This window comes from Dipodomys spectabilis, unplaced genomic scaffold (genome assembly GCF_019054845.1).
Source record: "Dipodomys spectabilis isolate Male_0828 unplaced genomic scaffold, ASM1905484v1 ptg000001l, whole genome shotgun sequence".
NCBI classification, from domain to species: domain Eukaryota; kingdom Metazoa; phylum Chordata; class Mammalia; order Rodentia; family Heteromyidae; genus Dipodomys; species Dipodomys spectabilis.
Window position 1 is genome coordinate 5,424,935 of NW_024870678.1, and position 26,065 is coordinate 5,450,999.

Below are 26,065 nucleotides of genomic sequence, written 5' to 3' on the forward strand. Positions count from 1 at the left end.
GCTGTAGCTCAAGTAGTAGAGTGCTAGCCTTGAGCTGAAGAGCTGAGGGACAGCACCCAAGCCCAGAGGTCAAGCCCTACAACTGACCAAAAAAAAAAAAAAAAAAAACACACACACACAAAAAAAAACCCAAAACTGTTGATTGAGTAAGTAATAGTTAAAGACAATAAAAATCCAGAATTAAGAGCTTCTGAGGGATGGTGTTGTCAGATAGGGTTGTGTGGCAGATATTTCCTTTAGTGGGGACAACAGGTCATACTAAAAGAGAGTACAGGAAGAATGAGAGGAACAGGGGGTGGCAAGAGCCAACCAACATAGGCTAGACCACACAACAGGACAGAAAGGTTTTTGTTTTTTTTTTTGGTTGGTTGTAGGGCTTGAACTCTGGGAATGGACCCTGTCCCTGAGCTCTTCAGCTCATGGCTAGCACTCTACCATTTGAGCCACAGCGCCACTTCTGGTTTTCTGGTGGTTAACTGGTTTTCTGGAGATAAGAGTCTCACCGACTTTCCTGCCCAAGTTGGCTTTGAACCTGGATCCTCAAAAACTCAGCTTCCTGAGTAGCTAGGGTTACAAGCTTGAGCCACTGGTGACCGGCTAAGGAATAGGAAGTTCTAAGAAACTATGATTGTCTGCATCTGGAAGCTCTAGTCAGGGAGAGCCTACAGGGATGGGGACCACATGTTTGCCCTGAGCAATAGAGAGGCTGGAAATAACGATCCTTCTAGAAAGAAGGTCATTTGATCAAAATGAGTGGGGCTTTTTAAAGTTTTCAGTAGGAACCCAATATAAACCATCTCAAGAGCATTTCATTCATGTACTCAACACCAGTCTTGATCTTAGTCTATTTTCTGTTGTTGTAACAGAATACCTAAGATTGAGTGATTTATAAAGAAAAAAGGGTTTATTTATCTCACAGATCCATTGGCTGGAAACGATAGGAGCCTGGTGTGCCTGCATCTAGTGAGGGTCGTAGTACAGCTGTAGAAGGTCAAATGAACACGTGGGCAAGAGAGTGAGAACACGAGGGGAGGGGCCAGACTTTCTAACACCCTACTCTGGCAGTCACCAGCTGGTCCCCCTGCAAAGTGGGAATTCATTCCTGTGAGAAAAGCATTAATCCTTCTTAATGGCTTCATCATCCACTAAGGAGCCCAACCAACACCTTTCACTACTGTTAAATTGGGAAATAGTTTTCAACCTGAGTTTAAATGGCAACAAACCACATTGAAATCACAGCAGTCACATTACCTAGAACCACATATCCTCCTTCTGTTGCAAAGTAAGTGCCGGTTTCCATCGGACCTTCAAAGCACGGGGTCACACTAAATGTTTGAGAAGCAGAGGTGATGGAGGCCCCGTTTAGCTGGAGATTGCAGAGACAGCCGCTGAAACTGTACACCGAGTTAATCTGAAAGAAGAAAACATTTCTTAAAAACCCATTTTCTCAGCACTCATGGAGAAGCAAAATGGGAGGGTTTGGGTCTGAAGGAACACCAAGCAATTCCTTATCAATTTATTTTAGTTCTCTTGAGTTATCAATACTTTTCCAGGAGGTTGCTTTTTAAATAGCCATTTGAAACTGGAACTTTGCATTTGACAACATCAGCTTGTATAGTTAAGCTATGAAAAAAAAATCTCCATATACTGTGACAAAATAAATTGCAGTTGCAGTTGGCAAACTGAGCATTAGAAATAGTTTTTTTTCTTCAAGAATAACAGCTAGAGCCAGGCACTGTTGGCCCACGCCTATCACTCCTAGCTACTCAGGAAGCTGAGATCTGAGTATCATGGTTCAAAGTCAACTCAGGCAGGAAAGTCTGTGAGACTCTTATCTCCAATAAACCACCAGAAAAACCAGATGTGGAATTGTGGCTCAAAGGGGTAGAGCACTACTCTTGAACTCAGGGACAGCACTCAGGTCCTAAATTTAAGTCCCATGACCCACATGCACACACACAATAAAGAATACTAGGAAGGCCCTAGATCACTAACATTGATGAGAGCTAGCAAAATCCTTAAACCTGTTATTCCTAACTAAAAGCTTATGTTTCTGGCCTTATTAGTTGTTACTGTAGTTGAGAATTTATCATACTTCAGGACATAAAACTTGGGCCATATTGGATAACTGATTTCATTCTGTTTGAAAATCTTTTAAAATTATATTTCAACATAATTCTTTTGAATTATAATGTGAATGACTATTTTTTGCTTTATATATGTTAATGGATTTTAGAAGTGTATTATTAGCCCTTTGTATTACAATCAAACATGTTCACATTAAAAAAACTTTAGTCCTTGGATTCATTCCTTTTCTTGCTAATGTTTTTTTTTCAGGTAAGGGGTAGGTTTATTGAGTAGAACTGCTGGGACCAGGCCAGGGGGCCCTCCACGCGGATGGGAAAGGCCTGGGAAAGAGAGCTGGGAAAGACAGAGAGCTGGGAAAGAGAAGAGAATTAGAAAAAGAGAGAGAGAGCTGGGAAAGAGAAGAGAGAGCTGGAAAAGAGAGAGCTAGGAAAGAGAGAGAGAGAGCTGGGAAAGAGAGAGAGCTAGGAAAGAGAAAGAGCTGGGAAAGAGAGAGAAAAGAGCTAGAAAAGAGAGAAAAAGAGCTAGAAAAGAGAGAAAAGAGCTAGAAAAGAGAGCGTCTGGGAAAGGTAGGAAAGAGCTAGGAAAGAGAAGAGAGCTGGGAAAGAGAAGAGAGCTAGAAAAAGAGAGAGAACTGGGAAAGAGAAGAGAGAGCTGGGAAAGAGAGAGCTGGGAAAGAGAAGAGAGCTAGAAAAAGAGAGAGAGCTGGGAAAGAGAAGAGAGAGCTTGGAAAGAGAGAGCTAGGAAAGAGAAGAGAGCTAGAAAAAGCTTGCTAAATATTTTTAAAAGCTGATATATTTTAGTTTTTAAATTACAAAATGACTTTTCTTACTACATTCTCATTTATTTCCCAGGGTACCTGCAATCCTTATGTAATTGTACATTATAATTGTACATTTATAATAATCATTTATATGAATCATTTATCAATTTATAATAATCACATCTTTATATATTGTACTCTGTAATATATATATATGTGAAAGAAACACAAATCAAATTGCATTTATGGAATGACCTGAAACATTACATTTCTAACTCAATAATCTTCTGGAATAACTTGTTTACTAGTGTTGATATCTGCCTAAATTAAAATTATAGATACTTGCAAAACTAATAAAAGCCCCTAGAGCAATGAATTTTCATGATAATTTATGCTTCTGAAATATTTTTTTCCTTTTACTTCTATATTAAAATCAAAAGACAACTACTGACTTAGTAATGCCTCAGGCAGACAGATAGCCTGCAGGTAATACTTACTGTGATGTCTCATCTAGTAAAACTACAACTTTACTTTTGCTAGTTTCTTAAACTGTAAAACATGGGCCTGGATTAAGTGATTTTCAGTTGTAAAGTTGGATGGTTTCACCTTGTCATGCCTGGTTTACCTGCACATTTTTCACAGCTCTTCCGGGAGCCACTCCTCCCAGATAAATAGGACCCTTGATTTTCCAGGCAGCTCTAGTGGGTGGGAGACTTTCTTCTAGGACTCTCAGACCATCTATGACCAGACGGCCACTACTCTTTTCTTGAACAAATATCACCTGGATGCAGAGAAGGAAAATAGTACATATTAGTATCTTCCAAGTTTGGGGAGTAGGTCATGTTCTCTCTCCTCCCAATCATGTGATTGCAATGCTGTTGCAATCATCGAATGCGCTCCATTTCTGAAAGCCAGAGGCAGTGTCTCTTTTTCTGCCTAGTAAACCTCTGGCAAAGAAATGCCAGAAACATCAGAAATCCTGTCCTTTGTTATAAATTAGCACCAGGCCAACCTTGCTTTTTTTTAGACATTGGTGTGTTTTTCTGGCTCACTTTGTATTTTCACCACACATTTTCTGACCTCTAGAAAGAATGATTTAAAGCTACAAGTGTAATTTCTAAATTCAGCTTATATTTAGCCAGGTTCTCTGAAGCTCTTCCTGTTGCCAGGGAATATTGAAGTGCTTCCTTTGTAACAGCCCATTTTTTGAACTAATTTACTCACTTTGTATCTCCCACAGCATAAACCCAAGATATTTAGTAATAATTGCTGAAAAATTAAGAGGCTATAAGCACTGGAAAAAGTTGAGTAAAAATCATTAGCATCCAAACTTCAGTTTATGTTCAGTTACTTTGGTTAATGATCCTTTGGTTAAAAGGATTATATATAAACCAAGCATCTTTTAAAAAAGTGTCTTTCAAGATTTTCACGACAAAATTTTCTCTGCAGCAGAATATTAAAATGGATATTTCTATTGCCACATTGTGATGGTGAGCTATTTTCTGCCTTCAACTTACATCATGCCACAAGCCATCATTGTATTTCTCTTGGCTTCTGATCTTCAGTTTCTTATGGCCAACATTAAACATGAAAACCAAGCGACCATGGGCCAAGAAGAGTGTCATGAAGTCATTCTCTTCTTGATCTGAGACGTAGAAAATCATCCCATGGGAGGATCGAGTTTTCAGACGAATAGAAAATTGAGCTCTGGTAAATGAGAAGACAAAGATCACCATAAGTAAAATGAGACTGAGGATTATCTTAATTTCTCCAAATAATACATTGATAAGGATGAATAAATAGTAAATAGCAATAGATGTTATAAGCAAGAAATAAGTAGCTTTTCTATCTAACCTGCGGCAGAATTACTTCTTATCACGCCTTAGAATTATTAATGAATATTGGATAAACATGTAACTTTTCTACATATCTACACAATTAAGGAAGAGTGTTGTCCTAGTTAAGGATTTTTATCATGTGTCACTTTGGAAAAATGTGGCTGCTAGTTAGTAAGATTCTGCATGTTTAAGATACCTAACTATGTAGACAATATACTAGTGAGTATGGTTTTAAAAATCTGAATAGAAGTGTATTACCTAAATTACATATTAAATTTTTTCCCAATAAAAATGAATTGATGAATATTATCACAATAAAGTATCCACACAAAAAGGTAGAAATAGATATATGAAGAAAACTTCCTTTCTTTGGCTCCAAAAATGGTTAAGTATATTTCTAGTGTGATTACCTCTAAACTCTTCCTGAAGAACACAAAGTACTAATTCTGCCTAAGTGGCCTTCATATTTGAAGGCATTAGAGGTACTTTCTACATGAAAGTTTAAAAAAGGTACAGGGGCTGGGAAGGTGGCTCAGTGGTAGAGCGCTTGCCTTGCATGATCGAGGCCCTGGGTTCGATTCCTCAGCACCACATAAGCAAAAAGAAAAAAGCCAGAAGTGGCGCTGTGGCTCAAGTGGTAGAGCGCTAGCCTTGAGCTGAAGAGCTGAGGGACAGTGCCCAGGCCCAGAGTTCAGGCCCCATGACCGGACCCAAAAAAAAAAAAATAAAAAAGGTACATAAGACTTATATATGTGAATTTTTGGGTATCAAAACTATAAATGGATCATTAATACTATTTTTGGTTAGTTTTTAAGTTGTACTTTTTTTCTTTGCTGTTTTTGGTACTGGGGACCAAACCTAAGACGTTGCACTTGCTAGGCAAATACTTTGCCACTGAGCTACATCCAAGCCCATTCATGCTATTGAGTAATCAGTTTTGTGAAGTTCAGAGAAGTAATGAGAAGTCTAAGACAGCAGGAGGGCCACAGACATACAAGTGCATTTGTAATTTCAGTGTTGCTCCTTGACTAGCATTTTGGTTGCATTCCACTTACAATCTGAAAGCAATTTGTTGGAGGAAGACATGTGATATAAAAGGTCAGATATGAGCATGGAAACTTGGGCTACCTTCCTTTCCATGGGCAGTTTTTCTTTTTGATTAAATATGGTAAACTCCTGGAAGAATGCACTTTTGTATGTCTTATGTTTGGGAAGAAGTCAGAACATAATTTCTTGGAAAGCAATGATGGTTATATTATTTAATATATTTTGATGATAAGAAAATGGGATTGAGGAGGCACAGGAAGGAAAGACCATAGGACAGAAGATGGCATGCGGCAAGCAAGGATGGCACACAGCATTTGGTCTCTGGCAATGCAGTGTGGTGCTTTACTTTTCACCAAAGTCTCCTTTTAAGTGTTCAAACTCTTGGCGGCTGTTGGCTGTCCCTCCATATTGATAGGCGTGCTCTATTGCTCTTGGCCTGTTGGAGAGGTGGCAGTGCGAGTCTTTTGGGGCATTCTGTTCTAGAAATTTCAGGCCAACAGGATCCCAAGAAGGTGCATCTTTACTTTTCTCTCCCTATAAAAAAGGAAATAAATGAAATTAAGAGATAAAAGTGATATAATGAAAATTGATTTGTGCTATCTTCACCATGTATAATAATAAAAATAACAAAATAGATATTGAGTATTTTTCATTCATAAAATAGTAGGTACTCCTCATCTGTCCATCACCAAATAAATAAATATTGGCTATGATAAGCAAATGAGAGCAGCAACTGAAGCAGTAATAACAAAATCATGACAACAGCAAACCATATTAATAAACCTAAAATTCTAGTCTGTGATTATAAAGCAGAGTTAAAATGAAACAAGACAGATAACCACCCTATCATTTAAATTGAGCACACATCTTAAATAATAATGAAAAAATAGAAAAACCAGAAATACAACAACACCAAGAGAATTAGTCAACAAAACACATATTATCAGCCCATACCTTCCTCCATCTGGCATTGCTTCCTGTCATATCTACTTTTACTATTTTGGAAAATAATTTGACTTGGTCCAGTAGTCCTACCTCTTGAATGTACTCTAGTGATTTATTCAGCAATTATGTGCATGATTATTTATACACAAAAAGGAGAAAAGGAAACAATGGAAAGTATTGGCTAAGTGAGACAATAAATGCATAAAAGGGAATATTAGGAAAATTATAATTTCAATCCATTAAGACAACCTTGAAAAAAGTTTCAATAGAGGCTACACTATTTCTTTTTTTCTTTTTTTTGAGTGGGGGGGTCCGGTGGTGGGGCCTGAATTCTGGGCCTGGGCGCTGTCCCTCAGCTCTTCAGCTCAAGGCTAGCGCTCTACCACTTTAACCACAGCACCATTTCTGGCTTTTTGCTTTTTCTTATGTGGTGCTGAGGAATCAAACCCAGGGCCTCATGCATGCAAGGCAAGTGCTCTACCACTGAGCCACCTTCCCAGCCCCTACACTATTTCTTGATAACTATTTAAGCTATATCTAGCTACATCTAAGCAGGCTGTCAACATAGGTCTCATTGGGTAGATGAAAGTTGAGTGATTATAGTAGATGTTTCCTATGCTAATATTTGGGAGAAGAGTGGAGAATGAAGGAAAGCTCAAATAAAGAAAGCTGTTGAATATGAGAGTGGAGGGGACATAAAAAGAGAGCAATCAAGGAGGTTAAGCTAGCTAATGCATATGTGAAATACCATGGGGAAAATGTTATATACACCAAAGACAGATATGATCTGTTGAGAGACAGGTGTCAGTAGGAGAGGAGAGAGCAAACAGGGTGGTGACTATAATTAAAGTACTTCATGTACAGGTATCAAACTTGAACAATGAAACCTGCCGGAATTATTTTAAGAAGCGGGAGGGGGATGAGAGAGTGTAATGGAAAGGGTGAGTTTTTATCAAGGTACATTGTGTGCTTGCATAGAAAGATCACAATAAACACCTCTATACAACTAATATATGGCAATAACAATTTTATAGGAAGATCTTAAGTTAGAAAGTGAATGTGGCTTGAAATTGCTAAGAGGCATGGGTGTAGGGAGAGATAAGGAGAGAAGGGAGTGATGTGGGCAAGTGGGAGGAGAAGGACTCAGAGAAGGAAAGCAGTGTTGATCACACAAGCCCTCTCATGAATTAAAGACTCGGGTTTTTGCTTTGGATGTTTGTTGTGAGGAGACTGTCAAAGAGCACCAAATATTTTAGAGACTATTAGAGGGCTTTAGATGAGATACGGTAATAACTTGGGCTAGGGTGGTAATACCGACATCTGAGTGTTAACAGTTCACCACAAATTGGGGCCAAGAGTAATAGACTGAAAGAATGAGAGGCAATCAGGGGCTTCCTTTATGATAGAACCCAATAACATGCACACTGGGAGTCAGTAAGTGGGAAAGAATAGTAGTCAGAGAATCATTTTAGGATACACTATTTTTGGCGGAAGCAAGCCCAGCTGACACCATAGACAACTGTGCTTGGAGTGGCTGAAATGAAGGTCACGGAAGGAGGGAGAACAAAGATAAGATGGCAAATGTTAATAACTTCCAGGATGGTGATAAAAGTCTGAGCTTATTGCATGAAAGCAACTGATCCTAGAGAGCTGGACTGCTAACTTATATATGGGAAGCACATGAATGCATTGCTAAGAACAGAGTATTTTTAACCACTGTAACGGAAAGCACTTGGAAATAGGAGTAAACAGCTGATTAAAAATGTTTCTCAGAGAGTGAATGAACACTATGCAACAAAAAAGAACTGTACTCATTACCTGACTTCCATAGCTGTGACCCCTGTGTCCATCACCTTTATAATAACATAAGAAGTTGACAGACAGGAGCAAAAAATAGTATTTCTCAGGAACAAGAATGTGGATGTTAGGGGAATGAACCCCAAGATAAGTATTCAAATGTTTTTGTTTTTGTTTTCCTTTCATGCAATTGTTTCTAACATATTTATAAGATGATTTCTATGTTGCTTTGTATGCCCCTCCCCCATGGTATAATCCCTGCTTTCACTGTATTTGATGTTGGTATAATTTGTGGGGGGGAAGGGAAAAAACGAATCGTTTAACTAGGGATACAGGTGGACCCATTGCAACACGGAGATGTACAAGTTGTTATGTCGAAAAACGAACTTTACAACTTTGGTGGGGGGTTGGGGGAGGATCAGGTGGGGGAGGGGGGAGTATGGGAAGGGATGGGAAGGGGAAACAAAGAGGAGGCAACAATGCTTGATAAGAAATGTACTCGTTATCTTGCCCATGTGATTGTAACTCCTCTGTGCGGTATTCTCACAATAAAAAAAATACAAAAAAAAGAATGGATGCAACCAACCTGGTGAACTGGACATTCTCAATACTGCCAGTGCCCTGTCTTTCAACTGTGACAGTTGAAAACGGGAACAAGTTCTATAAAGCAATTCTGTTCTTGGCATAGGAAAGAATCAGGTAATTCACAGGGTGTTACCTTTTACCTTTTTCATTCTGACTTGCCTTAGGTTTTGAGGAATTTTTTTCTTTTTTGTGAAGGAGAAATAATGGTGAAGTCTCCACGGGACACTCGTACAGAGAAGTGTGGACTTTTTCAGAGTACTGCTGGAAATCTTCCACCTCCACGTCCCTATCCAACCTGTGTTGAGAACAGAGGAAAATGAGGGTAGTCAAAGAACACCGGCAATTTATGTGCAAGAATGGGTCCTGAACTGTCACTATAAATCTAGAATCCCTGCAATTATTATCCAAAGAGTTAACAAACAACCAGGGGCCTGGCCAAACACAGTGTGACTGATGACTGTGACTCTGCCTCAGTTTCTTAGTCTCTATTCAATTTTTCCAGTGCTTTTTCTTGTTTTCAAGGAACACCAGGCCTCAGTGTTAAGGACCTAGAATAATGGCTTGGTTTATATTCATACACTAAATTAGCAAGACTTAACCTTTGAACAGGGATTTTGGTATGTGCTCTATAGTATACCCTTAAAAATAAGTATGAAAACAATTACATCTACTATTTTATAGTATGTGATAGACCAGGTGCTATGCAAGATGCTTTATATGTGTTGTCTTATTAGACCCTTATGATGAGTCCATTAAGCAGGCACTACTCTTATTTGCATTTTTAAGTGACAAAATGAGGGTTTACTCAGCCACAGTTATGCAGAAATTAAATGGCAGAAAAAAATTAAACATGAACCCAAGCATGTCAGTTGCTGAAGCACAAACACGCTTTTAATTATTACCTGTTGCCTTCAATAAATTTCATAGTCTTCTATGTTTGGTGTGTGTGTGTGTATGTGTGTGTGTGTGTGTGTGTGTGTGTGTGTTGGTCCTGGGGCTTGAACTCAGGGTTTGGGTGCTATCTCTGAGCTTCTTTGGATCAAGGATAGTGCTCTACCACTTGAGCCACAGTACCATTTCTGTCCTTTTCTGAGTAGTTTATTGGAGATGAGTCTCATGGACTTTCCTGCCTGGGCTGGCTTCAAACTGTGATCCTTAGATCTCAGCCTCCTGAGTAGCTAAGATTACAGTGTGAGCCACCAGCGCCCAGCTTTATAATCCTCTATCTTAATAATGTAAATATTTTTATTACTGTTTTGACCCTTCTAAATCATGCAGATTCATTAATAATAAAAGTATGATACCTGGCAAAGTAGGCATTACTTATGCAGCCGGTGAAATTAGCATACTGGGGACTGATGGGAGAGCCACCAAAGTAAAACTTCTTTTCTCCTTCTGGAGGCTGTTCTGCTTTCCCTTTGGTAAGATTCTTATTCACGAGTCTGTTTTGATCTACTATCAGTTCATATCTGCAAAATAAACAGTGTCTTTACACACAACCCAGCCACTATTTTCTCATGAAACTGAAATAAAAGATCTGGTTCATGAAAAGACCAAGACTTCTGTCAGGCTCTTCATGAGGCTCAGGATAAAATGGTTGAATATTTCTGTATGTCAAGAAGACTCTTCTAACCAAGACTGGAAGCCCATAGAGTAAAGAAGTTCATGACTAGTTAATCTTGTAGAGTTTTTTTTTTTGGCTGAAAAATAAAAAAAACAAAACAACCTAGAGAGGAACTCAAGGAGAAATGGTAGCTGGGTTGTGTGTAAAGACTCTTTATATTTCCGTTAAGTAACTTTATGGTGATTTATTTGGCATATCTTGAAAATTAATAGCATTTTTGGAGGAGGAGGGGAAGACAGCATAATGTTCCTTCTGCTATTGTTTTGACGACATGAAAAACAACAGGAGAGTGTGTTTCTGATAGCAGTGTGTGACAGGATCACTGTCCTACAAATACAGACATATGGTGGGAAGGACCCAAAGTGAGGAGCTGTACCTTGTGGGTGAGATAGAAGTGATGATGAAGTGGGCAAGCCCATCATTCAGTTGCTTTTCTGCCAACTGGACCTTGATTCCCTTCACATCCATGACGACAGTTCCATTGTCCAGTAAGATGGAAAACACATCAGACTGAAAGCGAGCACAGGTGGTTAAATAAGAGAGTCCAGGGATTGAAACATGGACTCTAAGATTGGCTTTAAGGAAGACACATATTTTATGGGAAATTTGCTTGTGAAATGATTGCTATGAATAACAACAAAACAGTCACTTTTGCTTATATTGGTATTACTTATAATAGTAGACATGTTCCAAGGGAAAAGAAAAAGTCCTGCAATTTGAACTGCAAAGGTTTGGGCAGTTTTGTCATGCTGAGAGTTGTCCTAGTTTCAATGACTTTCCTAGCCTGAGCATTTCTATTCATTAGTTTCATTTAATCCTCCATAAAGGATGATATTTGTGTCTCCTGGAGGGTGTAGATATGGCCATGTAAGAGTTAATTTGTTTGGACTTTTAAAATACTTCCTTCTTTTTTCATCTTTAATTACAGAAGAGAAATTTCAAAAGTCAGAAGTCATTTCTTTTTCTGATTTTGTTCATTGCTTGTCTTAAAATATTGGCAAATGATACTCTTGCTTTTCTTTCCAATTTCCTCTTGAATTCTATCCAAAACAGACTACTTTTTGTGAACAAAAAAGCATTAGTTAACTTACCAGATTAATCTTAAGGCAGTTTTAAGGGCAGAAAATCCTGCTAAATGTTTTCCATATATTCTCACAGATGCTACTGATTTAAATGAAATCAGATGTAAATGTGAGATACAGGTAATGGGGACAAAAAGAAAATATCTCTTTATGTCTATATTGGTGATGACCTCAGTGTTTTCTAATGGTTGGCTCTTAGCATCATCAGATCTTATTTTACTCTTGAAATAACAGTTTCATAATGTGAGCTTAAATGTTCTGTAGGAGAAGGTGAATATGTAAGCTCTTTATCTTATACATTAAATCGCACATGCATTTGTGTTCAATATGCAAATAGAGGCCTTTAACATTTTTTTGTGGACTTCTTCATAAAACAATATTTTAAAATGTGTAAGACAAAAAATACACAAATAGGAAAGAAACCAAGTAGATTGAAATACAGTTTTCAAAATATTAAATCAATAAATCTGTTATATACGCACACACACACACACACACACACACACACACAAACACACACATATTTTGACACAGAGTCTCACTCTGTAGCCTCTAATTCTCTGTTCTCCTGCTTCAGCCCTTGAGTGCTGAGATTATAGTCATGAACCATGATACCAGGCCTATACTTCTTTATTCAGACATTAAATAGTAAGATCTAGTAGCAGATCGAATAGAAATGAAAGTAGAAATGAGAAGATATGGTATTTTCAGATATCTGTGACAAATTTTAATGTGAAACAAAAAACATTAGTACACTTTTAAAATGACAAAGTCGTATGTACTACTCTGGTTTGTTGCCATAAAACATCGAAGAAGATGATAAATTAAAGCTACAGAAAAGAGAGACATACTTTTCCCTATCTAAGTCACAGAATCCTTGATTTCTAGCCATGACCTCTGAAGTATATCTACAGTCTACAGATCAAATGTTTTAAGAATTCCTGGTATGTCTAATACTGTATAGTGCCTGAAATAAGACACTGTATGAGAATCAAAATCTGAGCTTAAACTCATTTGTTACTGAACAAAAGTTATTTTCAATAGATGAAACAGTTATCAAAAAGTTTTCACAGAGAAAAAAATCAAATACTTACCCCTGAAGCATAATAGAATAGTAATCCATTTGGCTGTAATGTTCGGAAACTAAAGCCTCCTTCGAAGCCATCAAAGAAGGATATTTTCTGAGCTGAAGAAATGAAGCTTTGCCCATTGAAATATGCTCTGCGAGATATCTGTGCAACAAGAAAGCAAGTACAGTGTGATTTTAGTAATTATCAAATGGTTATAAAGCCAAGTACTCATAAAAAAGGCCTTGCCTGATGGTTTCTAGAGAAGTAATTTATGTTTTGAATTTTGAGCATGCCAGCCTTCCTACTATACTCTTCTATCAGAGGAGATTTTAAGTTGTCTCTTTCCTCTAACCTAAGTGACCAATGACTTTTAAGTAGCCTCTCTGACTTCGAATGCCTGCCACACTCACAAAAAGCTACTGATCCATATCAGAGGAAACACATAGCCTTTCCAGCTTGATATGGTTTTCTTCCTGCTACAAAAGAGCCTAAGATATGAATAGGATCTCAGGAAAAGGAAAAAAGGGCTTTTCCAGCTGATGAACATTTTGTGTCATTTATTAAAAGTACTTACAAGAGAGTCTTCTGGGCATCCATAACCAACTCCCAAGGTTTCTGTCTGCTCCAGTAAATTGAAATCTTTCTTTTGGAACTGGAAACCCTTCATGCATCCTCTGAAGTTTATGTCCAGGAGAAGGTGTGCTCTTAGGGTCCTGGAAAAAAGATAATCAGTTCTCATGGAGGCAGCCATGATGATGATGATGTTACCTTGACCATGGAAGGCATACAGTTTGTGCTTATTTCTAATTATTAATAAAGGCTTTATCACAATTAATATTTCCATACTTTTTTAAAAGTATAAGCAATATCAAATCTTTCTCTGTAATAGTGCTTTAAGTCAAGATAACTTGTATATAGTTTTTAAATTTTTTAACTTGTGTTATTACATTATTTTTAGGATGACTCAGTGAGATGAAGGAAAATACTCTTATTTTATTCTTACAGATGGTCTTTAGGTTAAACTAGAGGCAAAAAATAGTCAATTCTTAGTAATACCATAAAAATTGGAAAATAAATTATTCTCTTATATTACAAATGTTAGATTAGGAACTGAAGTCAAACTTGTAAGCTTTCACTAATGTATGTGATCCCATTTGCAATGCACTATAACATGGGGAATATATTAGGAATATTTTGCTGCTGGACCAACAAGAAAAGTAAGAAATCCTTTATCCTTAAGATTAGATGGCATCTTGTCCAATACTGCCATCTTAGCACTCCTTATACATGCTACATAGAAAATTCTCTAGAGCACATTGCATACTGAATGAATGTGAAGTTGATTTTGAGCATATTCCAATAACTTCAGTGTACCTGTGATGAACACTGACTAACCTAACAGTCCTGCCGTGTTCTGCTCTGATCAGATCACACTGAAGATTATGCTACTTGACACACCAGGGTGCACAGAAAGGTGAATGTGATGAATGGTTAAAGCTCCCATATGACATGACTGAAGGGCTGACGAGGCTTCTCAGTTTGGAAAGGAAGTTGGGAAGACGTATTTAGACATGAAACACTGAAACATGATAATCGTGTGGTGCTGGTTTTGACTCAACACAAAGAAAAGCTTTATAATTAAAGTTATTAAATAGAGAATCTTTTGCTTTCTGGAATAAGCATGTATAGATGATAAATTCACTTAAACACAGTGGCATTCTGTAATGATTGAGGGCTGGATTTCATCAGAAATTCTCAAATTTGATTGTACAGAAAATCACTTGACTGGGGGAATTTTTATTTTTTTTTAACTATGTTTTTAACTATAACATATAGTAGAATTTCTGGAAAGTGGTCACACGCAATAGCATTTATAAAGCTCTTTGGGTTGTTCTATCAAAACCAGTAGACTGGGTTGTTAAAAGTTGCCTTTCAATTTTAAGGCTCTGTGGTTCTTTGACTATAATATGAGTGGACATTTTGAATAGGATAGAATAATGTTTCATTATTGAAGCCACAGCCCCCTAGATAACTCAAAAATAAGTCTAGGGCTCAAACAAAATACATATATTTTGCTTTTTTGGTTGAAGAGAAATATTGCATTAGATTGTGTTCATTTTTTTCTTTTAGACTATGTTCTAAGAGGAATTCAGTAAGTAGAGAGATCTGTGAAGTACATGAATGAGATAGTAATTTAAGAACATCATAAGAACTGGCTGCAGAAGGTCTGGGGGTACATGTGTGTGCCTGCCCTATGTACATGTATAGAAGTAGCAAGTGGGGTTTCTTAAACATGTTCCTAAATGTTTCCACTTATTTAGTATTCATTAGTATAGCACTAAGAATAAATAGCTACTTAACACAAAAGCTTTACCTGGAGTGTAAAATTTCGGGGGGAGCACCTCCAATGTATATATCTGTGAAAGGTATTTTCATCTTTTCATTATCCATACTCTTGACATGGCGTCTGTCAACTACTAAAATCATTTTCTTGTCATTGTGATAAATGATTGAGATCTGTGAGAAATAATATGAAGTAAATCTTGATTCAAAGTGTTTGAAGACTTGTATATATTTTAATTATTTCATGTCTGTGTGTTCACAAAATAGGGAACAGATTTTGCTTTCTTATTCACAGACATGAAAACTCTTGTTCTTATAACTACTGTTTATACTTCCTCGGGAAGAAGAGGCAGCTAGAGACTAATAATGAGACCTATGGTTTTCCATGTCCCTTCTGAGGAGATCTGAGAAGGAACTACAGCAGGTGCCATCTTCTTTGTTGAAGTGAAATTGACATATGAAGAACTGCACATAATGAATAGGGTTCTCCATTTTTTTTTGCCAGGGTTGTTTTGAACTGGAATCCTTTTACTTAGGCTTCCCTTGGAACTTTGATCATAGACACATACAGCTTCACCTAGATTTTTATCCTTATGCTCATGCTGGCATGAAATCATGATCCTTCCAATCTCAGTCTCCTGAGTAGCAATGATTACCTGGCTCTTCAGTTGCTCTTTAGATGTGAAACTGTTCAGTTTAATTACTATTCTTCCAAGCCTGATTTAATCATTAGATAAATCTAAGTTCAAAATCCAAAACCCAAACCACCCAAAGTATGATGGCTTTACCTCATGGTATTTTGCATCATTAATTTGGGCTTTCTTCAGCGTGTCTTCGAGATGCACAGGGCCATTGCTGAATCCAAAGTCATAGAACACATGTAAGTAACCATTGTGCATTTCCAGGCTGAAAAACATACTCTGTGGAGAGAAGGAAGTTGTCAAGATGGGAGCATTTGCTTTTATGGAAGTAGAGTCAGATTTAGCTGAACTGGGAACTAACATTTTGTTATTATTAAAATTACTTTGGAAGACTAAGGAAGTCCTACGCAATTCTTACTATGAAATAAAATGATTTCTCATGGCTTTGAAATTTCTCTAAATGAAGATTCTTTTCAATGGCTTCGAACTTCTTTTTATTAAAGTTTATTGTGTCTAAAGTTTATTATTAGCTTGCAAGAACTGACATCAGGACAGAGAAAATTTAATAGCCAAAATTTGAGGATTTACCTTTGCCAAGGGTATAAGAAATTGAAAAACTGTATGTGATTTAGTAAGCACAGCTATTCATATGTGACTTAATTTTCCTTGCTTGTGGTAGATATCATATTCAGTTACAAGATATTCATTGCTGAATATCTTTTGAATAATTGCATCATGAAGAGTTCAACATGATTCTCAAAAACATTTAGGATATTTAATGATAACATCACCAACATTTACATTAAAATAAATTTTAGTGAGAGCAAAAGTTTCTGCATGTGTTATGAGAATTTTTTAAATGCTTAATTATTATTCAATATTTTATCTTTGCATAGATTTTATGACTACTTTTGAATGTTTCATGAGTACTTATGTCTACATATAGCACATCATTTACAAAGATAGATAAACCTCATACATTTTTACACACATACTTGTAAAGCACTCAGTGCTCACTAAAGTGGTCAGGTCCTGACTGCTTAGGATATATGAATTAGAAAGGAGACCAGTGTGAAATTTCTGTAGGGAGACAATACATTTTGCTCTTGGTACTGATTTTTCATGGTTTTCCTAGTCTATGAAAGGGTGTGTTTAACAAACATTGAAAAATGTAGAATGGGGAAATGCATTTCAGTACTGCTTTTATTTGCTGCAGTTGTAGCTTCTCTGAAGGGCAAACAACAGTCCAATCTTGATTTCTAAACTAGAAATTCAGTTTCACGGAATGATGCACTCAGTCTGGAAAGATACCTGGAAATGTAATCAGCAGAAAGTAAGGGAAATAAAGAAGTAGAACTTTTTGATTTACTCACTCCATTGACCATCAGGAGCACAAGGCCATGATCAGCTGGGGTTCGAACTTCTATGTCAAAGCGAGTCACTTGGCCAAATTTCCCTCTTCTTGTGATGTCCCTCACCACTGCATAACTGGAGCCATCAAAGAAGTAACTGGCAGCTCGACTCTGAGTGAAGGCCAGTTTATTTCTGAAACAGAAACAGGATCATATAAACATTATTGTTTCTGTCATGTTTTTCAAGAGAGATCCTTTACCCCATTTTCTGGTCTCCCATTGACCCTACTTTTAAGTGAAATCTTGTTGTTTGTGTGGAAGAAATGAAGAACTTATAAGTAAGTTAACTGGGCTGGGTAAGGTGGCTTACCTTGTATTCAGGTGGCTGAAATCTGAGCATTGTGGTTTGAAGCCAGCCCAGAAAGGAAACTCTGTGAGATTCTTATTTCCAGTTAACCACTAACGAGCCAGAAGTAGAGCTGTAGCTTGAGTGGTTGAGGGAAAAAGCTAAGGGACAGTGCTCAGGCCCTGAGTTCAAGCCCCAGTGCTGCCCTCCTTCTACACACAAAGTAAACGGATTTATTTTTAATGAATTTCTTTTTTACCCTATATACTAAGTCTCCAGGAAACCCTTCCAGTCTGTGCTCATCTGGGGTAGAGAAAAACTGAAGAGTTTTTTTTTGCAGGCATGATATTGTATAATTTCACAACCATTTTCCTCAAAGCACAAGTTGGAAAATCTGTATATTGACATACACTCATCCTGCTGGCCACTCCTGCCTGTCTATCAGTCTTTAGTACCCTTCACTGTGTCTTACCTGGCACAGGGAACTGACTTGGAGGGATCCATGTGATAGATGTGCTTAAAGTTGTACAAGCTGATCACATCATTATTCAGCGTCGCTAGCTCCAGGCAGCCAGCAAAGCCAGGCAGGTTTAAGCTTGGAGGGAGCTGTGCAACAGACAAATAAAATCCATTATCCTCTGGTCACGTTTCCCCCACACCACACAGAACAGGCCATAAAGCTGAGCGTATGTCAAGAGGACCTACTCACAGACATAAACATCTTTCTAGATCAGAGTTTGCAACAACTCGATGCCCAATCATTGAAAGAACAGTCTGTTAATGCATACCCTAGCAGAGAATGTGGGGCCATGTGTACTCTGTGTGCTAGACAATGAATTCATGACAAAAAGCAATCCTCACATCAGTTTTATGAGGCAGGGATTACTGATCACCTACAAAGTGAGAGAGGGTGATTCTTAGTGAAGTTCAATATAGTGCCCACAAGCACTAAGAGTCCTGGAACAGACTTCCTGGAACAGCTAGATTGACTTCTCGTCCTCTAAGGCTTCTTTTGTCACTCTTCATCAGGTCTCATGGTCTCCCCTAGGTCCTACTCTCTCTGCAGACAGTATTATTTCATACCTATCAGTTGAGATAGGCATGTGTGAAATTGCTCATGTGCAATGCTTAAGACTAGGTCCAACATGTGTATTGCAAGGCATTCTTGCAGCAGATGGACCATAATGATTATCTTTGCATATATCAAAATAAAATTAATTGATTTTTAAGTGTTAGCTTGACTAGCATTTGACTCTATGAAAAAACAGGTAGTAGAGAATAGATATATTGGATTTATATATTCTGGCACAGAAGTCTATTTACTGAGCTGAGTTTACAACATTTTTTAGTGTTTAGTATTTGTATAGAGGTTACAATTCCACAAGTCAGATTATGAGTATAATACATGTTGATCAATGTCATCCCTTATCATAGTTCTCCCTATGCCTATAGGGTTATAAACTATGAAAACAATCATTGTCACTTTGTAATAAGTCAAAATGTAACTGGATGGCTTACCTTGAAGTTTGAAGGCACTCCACCAACATAAAACACCGTGTCCTCAGGACTCAGGTCCAATAAGGAATTGTTTCCTGCAAAGGTTCCCTTTTTAATAAACTTTTCTTCTGCCGTGCTACTTAGACTTGGAACTGTCAAAAACACCTTTCCATGTTTCCCTATCCTATTAAGAGAAAGGATTGACATACTTTATTAATCTGATAGTTTGCAATATATATATATACATATATATATATATACTTCCTTAATTTGAAATTATAATTTCTCTTCATTACAAAATTGGTGATTTGATCCTATTAATAAGCATTTATAGAACATGGACTGTCAATGGGAAGAGAGAAAACACACTACTTTGTAATTAACTCTTGGATTAGCCAGGTAAAATAAATCTAATAAACAGGTTACTGTTTAAAAATGATGACAATTTTTATAACCTGTTCTTTTTCACTAAGGTGTTTGAGAAGGAATATAGAAATAATGAAAGAAGAAAAGGAAGAACATATTTATAACCTCTACAGACAGATGTGTGCTCCATCAATTTCTCACACAAGGTACATACAAACCATGCACTATGCAGTTGCCTCACCTTTCAATCTTGACAATGCTAAAGTAAGCAGGCCAGGAACTGACAGGCTTGGAATCCAGGGGAATCTCCACATCCTTAGCCCCCAAGTTATAGACATATACCAGGTTATCATTTTTTATTGCAAGGCCCATGTATTGTCTTTTGGCCTGAAATAAAATGCATATAAATGAATATCATCAAAACACAATCAGCAGTCCAAAATATATGGTTTATATGAGCAACTTTGGGCATGGATTGTTACCCAAAATTCACATTAAACTTGACATTGATATTTCCTGTTCTGGACTACTATGTCTATTCTACTGTCCCTATGCTTACTCCAAGTTCAACCTGGTAGGAAGGAGCTTGACTGAAAGTTTGTGCAAAGTTGCTAGGAAGTTAGGACACACAATTCTGGGAGTATGCAAAAATGACCAGGCTAGCCAGGGATATCATGCATCCTGACACTGTAAATTGCTGCAGTAACTTCAAGCAGGATCAAATATAAATAGGCTGCGGTTATTCCAAAGGTCTTCGAAGTACTCTGTTCAGATTCATCAAACATAATAATAGGCTACTGCTAGGAAGCAACCCCAGAAATATCCTACATAGAGAAGGCATCCCTTGCCCTCCAATCTTGCCACAAAATTGATTTCTATCTCTTAGCTACCAGAAGGTGAATTTGCCTGTTTGTCTAGGCAACTTTGTTTTCAGCAAGAGAAATGCAGTTTTCCCTTTAGTATTATCCCTTCTTTTAAGTTCTTATATGCTAAAAAAGAAAAAAAAGTTTTTATATGCTTACGCTTTTGCTTCCAAGGTAGAGAACGAACTGATCTGCAATCTCAGCCACGTCTGGCTGTCTCACAGGAGGCTTCATGTACAGATTGAGGGATGTGAAGGCCTTTAAATCATCCATCCTGGTTTTAGGGTGCACCTCAACAGCTGACTGGCCATCAAACATCATGGAGACTTGGATCTAGAATTAGAGAAAATCATTACATTAACAAATGCCCTGCAGAAGGGGACCACATGCATTCAAACAGTTCTCAGTGGTCTTCCTTCCTTCCTGAGGGGAAAATCAGAGCTCTTTTGGCCTTCATTTATTTACTTTATACACTCTCCCATTATTGGAAAAAAAAAGAATTGAAGGCAGATTACAATACAGTAGTTTACACTTGAGTTGAGATAAAATAAAGCAAGAACAATAAAAGAACATCATAGATTGAAGCATGAGGATAGATAAGAATTCCATAATGAACTATATATACTTGGGTTGGGTTGGACCAAACAGCCTGAAGGGACATCTGACCTATTATGCAATTCACAATGCCCCTAATATCTGTACAAAAACTAATTAAGTATAATTAATCCTGAGTATTAATGCAGATAGAACTTTTCTCCACAGGGTCATTATTAAAGGATCATGGGGTAAGGTGTTGGAATCACCTTTAGCCATGTTTGTACAGTCAAGTCTGAACCAGCTGTGGTAGCACATGCTGGTAATCAACAAGAAGTATATAGTAGGAAGATCATGAGTTTGAGACCAGCCTGGGCAACACCATTAGTTGGGCACCAGTGGCTTATGACTATAATTTTTGCTACTTTGGAGACTGAGATCTGAGGATTGTGGTTCAAAGCCACCCTAGTTATAAAAATCCTTGAAATTATCATCTTCAATTAACCAGCAAAATGTCAGAAGTGGAGGTGTGACTCAAGTGGTAGAGCAACATCCTTGAGAGAAAAACTTAAAGAAGACATCAAGGCCTTTAGTTCAAGCCCTGGTACCAGCACACACACACACACACACACACACACACACACACACACACACACGAGTCTGCACACACACACACACACACACACACACACACACACACACACACACACACACCACATGAGTCTGGACCTGGTCAGCTTGTAGGTTTGAAATGTGACTTTACCATGCAGTAACTAGGTAACCATGAACAAGTCACTTAGCTTTGTTTCCTCATTTGTAATATGCAAACAAACAATTTCTGGGAAAACGAATCAAGCTAATACCAATAAAGGGTTTCTAAAGTCTTGGCTCTATCATTGTAATAATTATAATTAGAAATTCCTTAAGAGGTTTCTTACAATGGTTTTCAGAAAGACATTACAACAAAGCACAATGTCAGCACATTTCTGACATGCTGAGCTAATCTGACCCATTGGGGATTTTTAGAGTATTCAGAGACAGATCTTTCTGAATAATTGGATTTGTTTACACTAATTAATATTGATTTGGCTGATGTTGATTGCCAGGAAGCTAAAGATTCTATTCCCAAGTGATGAGAGTCCAGCTGTCCTATGTTGCCAGTTGAGTAAATATCAATACATCTGAACAAACAATCAAGCAGGATGTGAGAGTGAAGCTTTTTTGTAAGAATCAAGAGTCTGAGAAGGTATGTTTGTAAAGTATGTTTGTAGGAAAGGCACCTCACTTTGGGGAGATGACTGTAGGCTAAGACTCTTTTTAGAAAATGCTTTTAGGTGACTAAGTCCCCAAAGCTATAATTCCATATAAATGATATTACAAGAAAGCCTCCATAGAAACCTAGTATTTTTCCCTAGTACTCAGGGCCTTGAGCTTTTTTTGTTCATGGCTGGTCCTCTACCACTTGAGCCATGCCTCCAGTTCTGGCTTTTTGCTGATTAACCAAAGATAAGAGTCTTTTAGATTTGTTTACTCAAGTTCACTTTAAACTGTGATTGTTTGCTACTTAGATGGCTGAGTAACAGGAAATGTAGCTTTTAACATAACATTTCTTTAATATACCTTAAGAGAAACCTTCTTTCAAAAATTCACTGAGCTGGGCTGGGAAGGTGGATCAGTGGTAGAGTGCTTGCCTTGCGTACATGAGGCCCTGGGTTTGATTCCTCAGCACCACATAAGCAGAAAAAGAAAGCTGGAAGTGGCACTGTGGCTCAAGTGGTAGAGTGTTAGCCTTGAGCTGAAGGGCTGAGGGACAGTGCCCAGGCCCAGAGTTCAGGTCCCATGATCAGACCAAAAAAAAAAAAAAATTCACTGAGCTATCCAAATAAGGTGATATAGGGCAATTTATCACATACCATTTAAAAGTTGGATATAGTTAGCAAAATAATCTCCATCATTATAAAATAGTTAAGCTCTTACTCTTTCTCTACAGTGCCCTGTTCTTCATTGTGAAAATGAAAAGTGTATAATTTGGTGGTAAAAAAGGTGAGGCCAGCCCATAGATCAATAAAAATCAAACTGAAAAGAGTTACCAGGCCCTACATTGCCACACCAAAACCCATTAATTATTATAATTATTATTAACTATAATTATCCAGAAGTTAAGGAACAGCTGAAGTGGTAGACCATCAGTCTTGAACAGAAAAAGCCAAGAGAGAATACAAGGCTCTGACTTTAAATCCTAACACTGGCACACACAAAAAGATATGTGTGTGTGTGTGTGTGTGTGTGTGTGTGTGTGTAATGAGTGTAGTGTATATGTATGTATATATAGATGCATGTGGGTTTATAGGTATATATATACACATATATGTATAGATGTGTGTATGTATATATGCTTATATACCAGTGTGTATGTGTGTTGTGTATGTGTGTTTGTATGTTGAGATCTTCTTGCTCTGAGGTTGGGAGCAGAAATTGTTTTATCTTTTTCAAAATTCTTCTGTGACTCTAAGAACTCTGTGTTAGATTATTGTGTCAGGATGTTTATATAAACACTGGCTCTAGTGTCTTTGTTCCTAGGTTGTTCCTGTAAAAGAAACTCAGAAATGAGTCCTTATTGTGTTTCTTCAATTAGCTGGTACTTGGATGAGGACAGCTAAGCATATGGAGTGCTCCATAAAAGCTTCACATAACCCATGTGTGGACCAGAGAATTTCTTGAAGAGGTAGGACAGATGGGCAAGATTAGAATTGTGCAGCTGTTAAAGTAGCAAATGATAATGTTGAATTGAGTCTTTTTCATTAGCACTTGATTTTGTTTGTTATGTGAGCTTTGCTGACTAGATTAACTTTGTGGTTCTGAATCCATGCTACGCATTACAATATTTTAGCAACTTTAAAAAGATATCGATCTTGAGGCTGAGCACTAGTTAACTCATGTCTGTAATCCTAGATACTCAGAAGATTGCAGTTTAAAGCCTGCTCTGGCAGACAACAAATCTGAGAGACTCATATCTCCAATTAACCAGCCAAAAGCAGAAGTTGAGGTATGGCTGAAGTAATGGAGCTCCAGCCTTGAACAGGAAAAGCTAAGAGAGAATGCAGTGCTCTGACTGAAGCCCTAATACTGGCACACACAAAAAATACATATGCGTACACATGTGTATACGTATATATGTACATGTGTGTATATACACACATTTATGCATAGGTACATATACATATATATGTTTGCATAGGTGTGTGTGTGTGTGTGTGCGTGTGTTCTCGCTCTGGCACAGACATTGTTTCATTTTTTTCAAAATTCCTTCTGCGATTCTAAGAACTCTGTGTGTCGGATTATATAGAAGGGAGGTTTCAGGTCCCAGGAGCTTCCCAAGGAGTTGGAGCTCAGCTTTGTGTTCTCATTATAACTGAGTGACTATGAGACCTCTCAGCAGTTACCTTGTTGGCAACACTTCTGGTCTGAGCGATGAGCTCCCGGATCCTCTGGATGCTGGCAGAAACATTGCTTGCAGGCCGCTTCTGCTCAACAGTACGAAGCTGATCCAGGAGCTGAGGGACAACTTCCGACAGATTTCTTACTGCAGTAAAAAAGTCGCTAGAGTAAATAGCTGAATATTACATCTATTTCGGGAATCAAGTGACAAGACAACAAGCACATGATGACTTTTAGTAGAATGTGAGAAGTTATTTTTCATCCTATCAAATTAATAGTTTAAAGTCCAAGGTATAATCCATTTCTACTTTGTGATATTTAGGTTACCTATTGGTATAAGTTGAAAGCAGAATAGGCTAACTTAGAATGCACATTGCTCAAGGGCGGGATCCATAACAAATGTACACATGTCTCTTTAATCACCAAGCACAGATTCCACTTGATTTCTCTATAAATGACTTAACAGGTGCCCATGAATTCACCGGACAAAATGAAGAGGGGCAATGTTTTCCAGGAAGCCTGTGTGGGTATCACTCTGCTGCTGTTACTGTTTCAGCAAAAGCTTCCGCTGATGAAAACAACCACTATTATTATTTCACCAAGAAAAAACTTACTTCAACAGACACCTAGCATCTATTTATATGAAATGCACATTTATTTCTTATGTCTACAGATATTGGCATATAGATAGATGACTGAGTAACATTTTTCTCTTTTTCTCAATTAACTTCTACAATATTCCAATCCAAACTCTAAATGAAGCATTCTACATTTTTTTTGTTGGTTATTGGGCTTGAACTCTGGACCTGGGTGTTGTCTCTCACTCTGCTCTTCAGCTCAAGGTGAACACTCTACCATTTGAACCACAGAGCTACTTCTGTTTTTCAGAGTGGTTTATTGGAGATAAGAGTATCACAGGCTTTCCTGTCCTAGCTGACTTTGAACCTCGATCCTCAGATCTCAGCCTCCTGAGTAGCTAGGATTACAGTTGTGAGCCACCAGCACCTGGCTTCTGCTTTACATCAAAAGGTGTGTAGATTTTAGTGGTTCAACTTGGATCTAAGCTGTCAACTCTAAGACATACCTGCATCTCTAGCAGAGTCCACAGCAGTGTTATAAACTGAGGAGTCAAAACTTTGAAGATTCTGTGACCAGTCTGTGAGATTGCCAGCCATGGGGCCAGTGACCCGTTGGACCTCCATCATTGCCTTGTTAGCCTCCTGGATGACCAGCTTGGACTGACCAAGGCGCAGCTGAGCATCTCCTTCCACAGAGCACAAAGACATTCACTTTGGAGTTTATTGGAGAACACCAATACTCAGTTAATCACAGGGATAAACTAGACCTCAAGATTTGGAATAGTAAGGGAAATGAATATTTAAATGTATGTTAACTATAATACAATCCAAGTATACAAAAATGCAGAGTATTAATAAGTGAATCTGCAAGACTCCAGTCTCATTAAAACCAAGAATTGACTTGAAAGGTATTCAAATTAAGCGGTAACTTTAAAAAAAAGGGAGATACAAATTTCCTCAAGTGAGAGACCCAGAGAAAATGCATATGAGATTTTGAGATTTTTAACTTAGGCTTATGTCTGAAATTCATCACAAATACCTCTTCCATTTATGGAAAAGTATTCTCCTGGGATGCTTTGGCCATAAAAATGATGCTACATTGACTACAGAAGTAAATTAATTAAAAAAGTGACTGGCTTAGCAAAAATTTTATAAGAGAGTTTCAATAGTGTGATCCCATTTTGTTTAAAAAATTATGGCAGGGGCTGGGAAGGTGGCTTAGTGGTAGAGCTCTTGCCTTGCATGCATGAAGCCCTGGGTTCAATTCCTCA

At 37.7% G+C, this 26,065-nt stretch overlaps 1 protein-coding gene across 1 annotated transcript in view; it reads right to left on the minus strand.

Moving 5' to 3' along the window:
- The window catches only part of Lama4 (laminin subunit alpha 4), a 143,109-nt gene that overhangs the window by 9,236 nt on the left and 107,808 nt on the right, over window positions 1–26,065 (minus strand). Inside the window, exons 18-35 of the mRNA XM_042670479.1 lie at window positions 25,301–25,480; window positions 24,222–24,361; window positions 20,404–20,577; window positions 19,623–19,768; window positions 19,037–19,199; window positions 17,991–18,124; window positions 17,194–17,365; window positions 15,968–16,099; window positions 15,211–15,353; window positions 13,411–13,549; window positions 12,861–12,998; window positions 11,061–11,194; window positions 10,365–10,529; window positions 9,220–9,355; window positions 6,080–6,267; window positions 4,366–4,555; window positions 3,474–3,629; window positions 1,252–1,411 (exon numbers count right to left, since the gene is read on the minus strand). Of these exons, the coding sequence (XP_042526413.1) occupies window positions 1,252–1,411; window positions 3,474–3,629; window positions 4,366–4,555; window positions 6,080–6,267; window positions 9,220–9,355; window positions 10,365–10,529; window positions 11,061–11,194; window positions 12,861–12,998; window positions 13,411–13,549; window positions 15,211–15,353; window positions 15,968–16,099; window positions 17,194–17,365; window positions 17,991–18,124; window positions 19,037–19,199; window positions 19,623–19,768; window positions 20,404–20,577; window positions 24,222–24,361; window positions 25,301–25,480 (2,790 nt within the window). The remainder of the gene's footprint in view (window positions 1–1,251; window positions 1,412–3,473; window positions 3,630–4,365; window positions 4,556–6,079; window positions 6,268–9,219; window positions 9,356–10,364; window positions 10,530–11,060; window positions 11,195–12,860; window positions 12,999–13,410; window positions 13,550–15,210; window positions 15,354–15,967; window positions 16,100–17,193; window positions 17,366–17,990; window positions 18,125–19,036; window positions 19,200–19,622; window positions 19,769–20,403; window positions 20,578–24,221; window positions 24,362–25,300; window positions 25,481–26,065) is intronic.